The sequence below is a fragment of the Aulonocara stuartgranti genome (assembly GCF_965226115.1).
Source record: "Aulonocara stuartgranti genome assembly, chromosome: 18".
Classification (NCBI taxonomy): Eukaryota; Metazoa; Chordata; class Actinopteri; order Cichliformes; family Cichlidae; genus Aulonocara; species Aulonocara stuartgranti.
Window position 1 is genome coordinate 2,734,459 of NC_138954.1, and position 9,363 is coordinate 2,743,821.

Here is a 9,363-nt window from a genome sequence, read left to right on the forward strand (position 1 = left end):
TTTTTTTTTGTTACTTTGTTACTATACTTAAGTAGAATTTTTGTTATTTTTACTTTTACTCCCTATTTACTCCTAACTTTTTCAAAACAGGCCCATTAATTTTGGTTTGACAGATTTACTCCAAGCCTTCAAAGATCAGACGATTTAAGCCTAAACAGTAAGTAACATGAATGTGTTCCTGTGAATGTGTATTAATCACCAGATGTTGCATAAAAAGAAATGAAAGACCCCAAATCGTGTGCCATATTGGGTTGTTAGTCGGGGGTGTTAAAGTGGGCTGGTGTTTTTGTTTAATTTATCTTTTTGGCACAACACAAGAACAACTGCAAGCTTAAGTTACTTCTGCACAGCTACCCCTACTGAAGACGAAAGGCAGTGACGTCTTGTCGCTGTGGCAGGTAACTTGAAGTGCAGCGTTTCTATCAGATCAACAAACATCAGCAAACACACAAACTGTTTGTGTGCCGTTTGTGTCACAGTGTGTTGCCAGCTCAAGGTCAAGCTCCTGTATTTCACAGGGAGAGAAAAAGAGCTCACTTCAGTCAGAGATGGAGAAAAATAAGAAAGACATGACAGACGAGGAAGAAGAGAGCTTAGATTTAAAGACAAAGACTGCTCAGTGGTGTTTGATAAACTGGACATGTAAAGCTTACAAGTCCTTATGTGTTTAAATCAGATGTTGGGTCTGTACAAGTTACATTATGTTGTTTCATATTACATATATATATTTCATATAACAAACTGGGGCAGACTAACTGTGTTATTTAAAGGTTACATGAAAATCCTCTGCAGGTTAGTGCAGGATAAACAGGTTAGGTTGCTACAATGTGTGACTGGTGCACAGTGGCTGTGGTTTCATGGTCAGAGTTCGGTTACATCAACTGTAGCAGAGATTCATATGATTTTTAGCTGATGATGCTGAGATCCATTGGCTGAATTCCACCTTCAACTTTAGAGTGTTTAATATAAACAGCATAAACAGCGTACTGTCAGTGTAGAGGACGGATATCAGCCAAAAGAACTTGTGAAACATCTGCTGACATCTGGTTGAATTCAGCTGTGTACATCCACAAACAGCAGCAGGTCAGCTGATCACATCCTGCACACTAAGGAAATCTACTGGAGCTCTAAATAGAAATTATTGTGAGTTATGATTCTTTTCCCCACGCTGAGCCACTACTGCTGATTTTAGGCTACTCAAATTCCTGTTTAGAGGCAAAGTGACCCTCTACAATGGAGGCAACAGAAAATAGAGATGTGATTTATTTTCCTTCTTTTTCTCTGCTCATGTTCTACTTAACCGATTCAAGCTGAGTTCATTTTTTAGAAATAAAATGTAGACTGAAATAAAGTTTGTATTGCTATCTACTAATATAATTTTATTATGACAATAATATAGCACATGGTTCAGTTGGCTTTGTATAAAAACAGGTGGTAGAAATGTTCTTTAAGGAGCTACTTTTACTTTCTTACTTTGAGTACATTTCAGAGCCTGTACTTGAGTAAAGAAGCTGAAGCAGTACTTTGTATTATCTGCTCAGATACAGAGATGGATGCTGAAGCTAGCAGAACGATGGAGGTCGCGACACTCGGCCGGCCCTTCAGCCTTGGGATGCTGTATGACTGCCGCCAGGATTTAGTCATACCTGGTAAGGATTCATGCGTAGTAACTCAATATACAGTGGTATGCAAAAGCTAATTAATTAACTTTTAATTAATTAATTTTCATGATTTTTCTTCATAAAGCATTGGTTGTTTGGATCAGCAATTCCATGTAAATATATCATATAGCAGATGAACACAATGATATTTGAGAAATGAAACGAAGTTTATTGGATTTACAGAAAGTGTGCAATAATTGTTTAAACAAAATCAGGCAGGTGCATAAATTTGGTCACCCCAACAGAAACCTGTGTTCTGTTTCCGCCATGCATAACGCCCCTTGTTATGCCCAAATAACTCAATTGTAGTTTCATCAGTCCACAGCACCTTATTCCAGAATGAAGCTGGCTTGTCCAAATGTGATTTAGCAAACCTCAAACGACTCTGTTTGTGGCATGTGCGTAGAAAAGCTTCTTCTGCATCACTCTCCCATACAGCATCTCCTTGTGCAAAGTGCGCTGAATAGTTGAACGATGCAGTGACACCATCTGCAACAAGATGATGTTCTTGGTCTTTGTAGCTGTTGTCACCATCCTTCGCCTCTGATATCTAAGATTTTTCTTGAGCTGCCACTTTGGGCCTTAACTAGAACTGTGCTGTGGTCTTCCATTTCCTCAATATGTTCCTCACAGTGGAAACTGACAGCTGAAATCTCTGAGACAGCTTTTTGTATCCTCCCCTAAACCATGATGTTGAACAATCTTTGTTTTCAGGTCATTTGAGAGCTGTTTTTTTGAGGTTCCCATGCTGCCAGTCTTCAAAGATGCAAAGAGGAGAAAAACTTGCAATTGGCCACTTTAAACACCGTTTCTAATGATTGGATTCACCTGTGTATGTAGTTCAAGGGTCAAGCTTACCAAACAAATTTTGTTTACCAATAATTAGTGCTAAAGGTAAACAAATCAATAAATGACAAGGGTGCCCAAATTTATGCATCTTCCTAATATTTTAAGTTTTTCTTATAGTTTAAGTAACTATTGCACACTTTCTGTAAATCCTATAAACTTCATTTCACTTCTCAAATATCATTGTGTTCATCTGCTATATGATATATTTACATGAAATTGCTGATCTAAACAGCCAGTGATTTATGAAGAAAAATCATGAAATTTTTCAGGGGTTCCCAAACTTTTGCATACCACAGTACGTGAACTAAAATTCATAATCGACATCCCATCATCAATTCTGAATAGAAATAAATATTGTTCTTGACATAAACACATTTGTTTTAATAAAAAGAAATCAAGAATGTTACAGTAAATGTGAAAACTGATGAGTGCACCACTGTGGTTCAGTGGTTAGCACTGTAGCCTCAGGGTACTTGGTTTGAAATCAGGCCGGGCCCTTTTTGAGTGGAGGCATGCATGTCAGGTTAACTGGTGATTCTAATTTGGCCCCATGTGTAAATGTGAGCATGAATGGTTGTCTGTCCCTATGTGCTGGTCCTCCAGCACAGTGTACTATGACAGATAAGACATATAACACTGAACTGATAAGTAGAACTGGAAAATGGATGTATAGAGGGAGGGGTGAGAAAATTGTTCAATGTCGAAAAAAATTAGACTAATGCCAGCTGTCTGTGAACAATATGCTGTGCTTACCAGACTTGGAGACACCCAAAGTGTCATAAGCATGTGTCACGCAACTTACAAAAGTAAAGATTATACACTTTAACAAATACTTAAAACGAAGGATATTTCCTGTACTGTTATTATTTTAGCTAGCTTTACAAGTTCAGTTTTCTTTTTAAATGCCTTTTTTTTTTTAGCTCACTGAAGTTTATCTTCACGACTTGTCTTTGTTCAATTTTAGTTAAATATATTAACTTTAGTGCACAGATGCTCATTTTAAGCCACCATCTGCATTCCAGTGGCAAGAGGTGCTATTTAGTGAAGTTTTGTTGCTTTTAAAGGTAGACTTTTGAAAAGATCATTTTTCATGTTCTCAAACATGTAATTTGTTTTGCTGAGCTTGAAAACAACTTTCTTATTACTAAAAATAAAGAGGCAACCCATCTGGTTAAAGCTACAAAGAAAATATCCAGTATTCTGAAGCTCCACAATGAAAAACACAAAAGCATTGATGTTCTTGTCATTTTTCATTGTTTCCATCCATCCATTCGCTTCCGCTTATCCTTGTCAGGGTCGCGGGGGGCGCTGGAGCCTATCCCAGCTGTCACAGGGCGAGAGGCGGGGTACACCCTGGACAGGTTGCCAGGCTGTCACAGGGCTAACACACAGAGACAGACAACCATTCGCGCTCACATTCACTCCCACATTCGCACCTATGGGCAATTTGGATTAATCAATTAACCTATCCCCACAGTGTGTTTCTATCCAAAATAAAAAAATATTTTAACTTGTATTTTTTAACAGGAATGACACTGTGGGACTGTAATGACCTGGAAAAAGATAGACGAGAACAAGAACAACCTAACACTGAATCTGAAATAGTTGCATCTGAATCAATTGAGGACAAATCTTCAGCATTAAATGTTGAGGCATCCCTGAAGGCAAGTTTCTTGGGAGGACTGGTTGAGGTTGGAGGATCAGCCAAGTATCTCAATGATCACAAAACATCCAAATACCAGGCCAGAGTGACACTGAACTACAAAACTACAACAAAGTTCCAGGAACTGTCAATGAATCACCTTGGAAGAGTCAACGTAAAACATCCCTATGTTTTTGAGCAAGGAATAGCAACACATGTGGTCACAGGTATCCTTTATGGGGCTCAAGCTTTCTTTGTGTTTGACCGTGAGGTTTCTAAAGGGGAAACTCATCAAGACATCCAGGGCAGCTTGAAGGTGATGATCAAGAAGATCCCCTTGCTTTCCATAGAGGGTGAAGGTTCCCTGAAAATGGAAGATAAGGACAAAAACAGTGTTGAGAAATTCTCCTGCAGATTCTATGGAGACTTTTGCCTTAAGAAACCTCCAACAACATTTCAGGAAGCTGTAGAAGTCTACAAAAGCCTTCCAACATTACTAGGAACCAATGGCGAAAAGGCTGTACCAATGAAGGTCTGGCTGTTACCTTTGACCAGTTTAGATTCTTGTGCTGCTAAACTCGTCCGTCAGATAAGTATAAGATTAGTTCAGGAATCACAGAGCGTCCTGGAGGACTTCAGTGAACTGGAAACAAGGTGTAACGATGCACTGAGAACTTCCACTGTCCAACAGTTCCCACAGATTAGCAAAAAACTGACAAGTTTTAAAGAAATGTGTTCAGAGTTCAAGCTGGGATTTCAGCGAATGTTAGCGAAGAGACTACCATCAATCAGAGGAGGAGGAGAAAAGGAGGCTGAACTCGCTGAGATCCTGAAGAAGAGACATTCTTCACCTTTCAACAGCAAAAACCTGACTGAGTGGATGGACTGTAAAGAGAGAGAAATCAGTATCTTAAAGTCTTTCACCAACATGATGAAAAACACCAAGACTGTCCCATCTCAGAATAATCTACATGAGGAACTTCTCAGTGCAGAGTATGGCCTGTGTTTTGTTTTCACCTCACTGGGGAAGGATGAACCGTACCTCTCAGCTTTATCAGACTACCTGAAAGAAACAACCAAAACAGACGTTCACGTTTATCATACTTACAATGTAGAGAAGGAACAATGGTACCTTTCAAAAGAAGTAGCAGATGATATGAGGAAGGAAGCAAAACTCTTCAGTGATTTTGCAGAGGCCAACAAGGAAAACAAGAACATTAAGTTCCTGACAGTGGGGTTAACTAATGAGACACAGGAAGGTTCCAGCATCTACCTTTATGAAGGTGGATTTGCTGTCAGTGAGAACTTTGAGCCTCCTTCAAAGCCTGAAACTGTGACAGCAGCTGACATAAACCACAACAGTGTGACACTGAAGATTTCTCCACCCAGATTTGGAGCAGAGAACATCACCTCCTACTCTGTTGAGTACTGTGTCAGTGGAGAGGATGGATGGCAGCAAAAGACAGAAGCAAAGGCTGAAGAAGTCACAGTGAGAGATCTGAAGCCAAACACAGAGTATGTGTTCAGATGCAGAGCAGTGACCTCAGCAGGTGTCGGACCAGCTAATGTAATCAGTGATGCCATTAAAACTTTACCCTGCAGCCCTCCTGGAAAACCTCAAGCTCAGCCATATTCAAGTGAGATATCAGTTAGCTGGGAGAAACCTGCTGAGCTTGGAGAGGATGTCCAGATACTGAGTTACATAGTGGAATACGCAAAAACAGATAGCAGCTCAACAATAAATGACCTCGAGTGGAATCAAGCAATTTCAGGAGGTGAGAAGGCCATCATTTCAGGGCTTCAGTCAGAGACACAATATGCAGTCAGGGTCAGATGTGACTGTGGTGTAGATGGAAGAAGCAAGGAAAGCATCATTGTTAATGTCTGCACAACAAAGCGTGAATTTGCACGTCTGGCTGAGTCCCTAAAACATATCAGCAAGAAAACAAACTCAAAGCTGCCCTCAGTTTACAAACTGCACCTGGAAGAAGAAGATATGGACATAGATGGATGTCGGAGGTATATCTTTGGCAAAGAAAGCATGAGGCAGAATCGCACAATAATGCTTCTTGGAGCAACAGGATCAGGAAAGTCTACTCTCATCAATGGAATGATCAACTACATTGTTGGTGTAGAGTGGAACGACGGTTTCAGATTTAAGTTAGTTGATGAGGATCCAACCAGTTCACAAGCTCACAGTCAGACATCTGAAGTCACTGTGTATGAAATCCACCACCAGGAAGGCTTTAAAATCCCGTTCTCCATGACCATTGTGGACACTCCAGGTTTTGGAGATACAAGAGGAGTAGCAAGAGACAAGGAGATCACAGAGCAAATCCGCAGGCTTTTCACCTCTCCTAATGGAGTCAGTGAGATTGATGCAGTGTGTTTTGTTACTCAGGCCTCTCTTGCACGACTAACAGCAACACAGAGATATGTGTTTGACTCGGTGCTCTCCATTTTTGGCAAAGATGTGGCAGAGAACATTGAAATGCTGGTGACTTTTGCTGATGGCAAAGAACCACCAGTTCTTGAGGCAATAAGCGTTTCTGCAGTCCCGTGTCCAAAAAATGAGTTAGGGCTTCCGGTTCACTTCAAGTTCAATAACTCAGCATTATTTGCAGACAACAGATGCAACAAAGACTGTGAAGAGGATTTTGATGAAGATGATGCCAGCTTTGATGAAATGTTTTGGAAGATGGGAGCCAAAAGTATGGAGAAGTTCTTCACTGCTTTGGGTAAAATGGAAACCAAAAGCTTACTAATGACCAAAGAAGTCTTAAAGGAGCGCAAACAGCTTGAAACAGCCATTGAAGGTTTGCAGCCACAAGTTAGAACTGGATTAGCAAAGCTTGAAGAAATTAAGACAACCAAAGAAAAGATCAAAGAGTATGAAGCAGTCATAACTTCAAATGAAAACTTTGAGATTGAGGTGGATGTTATTAAACCAGTCCAAAAACCAATCACAGAGAAAGGAGCATTCATCACCAACTGCCAGAAATGTTCAATAACATGTCACTACCCATGTGCAATAGCACAAGATAGTGAGAAACGTGGATGTGCATCAATGGATATGAATGGGATGTGCACTGTCTGTCCTGGAAAATGCATTTGGAGTGTGCATTTCAATCAGACATACAGCTGGGAGTATGTTCAAGTGAAAGAGAAGCAGACAGTGCAAGAGCTGAAACGCAAGTATGAAACAGCTAATAAAGAAAAGATGACTGTTCAGGAACTGATTGAGAGGCAGGAAGAAGAGATTGTTCACCTTCAGGACATGATGGTGTCCCTCATGGATCAGTCAGCTCAGTGTATAACTCGACTGCAAGAGATCAGCCTGAGGCCAAACCCTCTGACCACCCCAGAGTACATTGACATGATGATTGAGGGAGAGAGATCAGAGGCCAAAGAGGGTTACCAAGCTCGAATCAAATCTTTGGAGGCAATGAAGGAGAGGGCAAATCTTATCTCCAAGGTAACGCGACGAGACAAACTTGCAAAAACGGAGGAGGAATTATCCGAGGAAAGAAAGGAGAAGAAGGAAAAGAAAGGCTTTGTTAAGAAAGTTCTAAATTTCTTTGGATATTCAGGTTAATATTACGAAGGTCTACAGATATGTCAGCAGCATTAAGAGGACATTAAATGATTTAAAAGAAAACTCCTGGATTAAATAAATATGTTACAATTGAAGCTTTTTTCCAAGTCAAACTAAAGTTATCATGATGTCAGGACTTAAAATTCCATTTTCAGGGTGTGAAAAGACTTTCATTGTAATTTTTCCACAGCTACTTAATAGATCAAAAGCCAAACTAATGTGAATGCCATGTCATATCTAAAAGATTTAGTAGTCTCTGACAGGTGTAGCATTGGTTCTAGACAGATCCTTAAAGGCTGAACCCAAGTAACATTTCCTGCTCCTTGTAGTAATAAAACTTATAGTACTTAACACACTGAATCTTTAGAATCACATACACGAAAAGATAAATAAATTTGAATTAGGGATTTGGCAGTTTCTTGTCATTAGGATGATTTGTTCTTAGTTTTACATCATTCGGTAGTTTGGATTGAAGCAGAATTTAGTCGTGAAATATGTTGTCACTTTTTAAATTATAATAGTTTTTTGTGATTTATATGTTCAATGTGAATCAGAAATATTTCTACAAATGCTGAATTAAAATCCCATTTAAATTTGGTTATTAAAACGGGTGAGCTCAAATGTTATGATTAAGATGTGATAATAAATGATCCTTTTGGATATGTGCTGCTGTATTTTGTCTCAAGTTGTTTTTAATTTCTAATCTTTTATATCTGTATATTACATTTCTACATTACAGTTCAAAAAAGTGCCCCTTCGACAGCCAAACGCATCTGTTCTCTGATTGGATTGTTACATTTGTGATTGACATGACATTGACCAATCAGATTAAAGGAAGAAAAATAGGGTTGCAGGGTTTTTTTTTTTTGGCTAAGTCCACACACAAATCTTTTTTGCACACACACAAATCTGTTTTTTCACACACACAAATCTTTTTTACACACACACAAATTCTTTTTACACATACAAATCCTGATTTACAAGTACAAAATATTTATGACCACATTTTGAGCCCATACTCCCCCCTCTTCCCAGCGTGAAGCGGAAAAAACGTGCGAGAGAGAGGGTGAGAGAAAGAAAAAAAAACCCACGGCTGGCAATAAGGAGCCGGCTCGCGTCGTTCACGTCAAAGATCCAGCTCTAAGAGCCATTTCGTTCACGACTGACCCATCACTACTCATCAACAAATACACGTAGATTAATTTAACATGAAACAGACTGCGTCCACAACAAGTCAGTACAGCTGTGAATATGGCCAATTCTCAGTTACCAGTCAATGATAAAATAATAGCTTTTATTTTCTGCATGCATCAGTCAACCACTCATCCAGAGGATCTTCAATCCTAGAAAATTCCTTCTCCTCATTTGATAATGTCTGTCATCCTTCCATGCCCTGGTAACTGGCCCATCCAGAGCTGTATGATTTTGAAATATACATACAACTAGCCAAACCACACCTTGATCACACCAACCCTTTTCAATCCTGAGGATGTCCAACGCCATCCTAGTCTGGACTGTGAAAGGTGACTTTAACGCCGACTGTTCTCTAGCATATCAAGACTATCTCTCCACACCGTTACATATTCCATATGTACGGGGTACGACCCCCTTTGGTC

The 9,363-nt window shown here is 39.6% G+C and overlaps 1 protein-coding gene across 1 annotated transcript; it reads left to right on the top strand.

Moving 5' to 3' along the window:
* Positions 1–1,541: 1,541 nt before the first annotated feature.
* On the top strand, positions 1,542–8,526 carry LOC309693745 (uncharacterized protein). Its single transcript, XM_082513253.1, has 2 exons — positions 1,542–1,649; positions 4,038–8,526. The coding sequence occupies exons 1-2, from the start codon at positions 1,550–1,552 to the stop codon at positions 7,745–7,747; spliced, it is 3,810 nt and encodes a 1,269-aa protein (XP_082369379.1). The 5' UTR covers positions 1,542–1,549; the 3' UTR covers positions 7,748–8,526.
* The last annotated feature ends 837 nt before the right edge of the window (positions 8,527–9,363 follow it).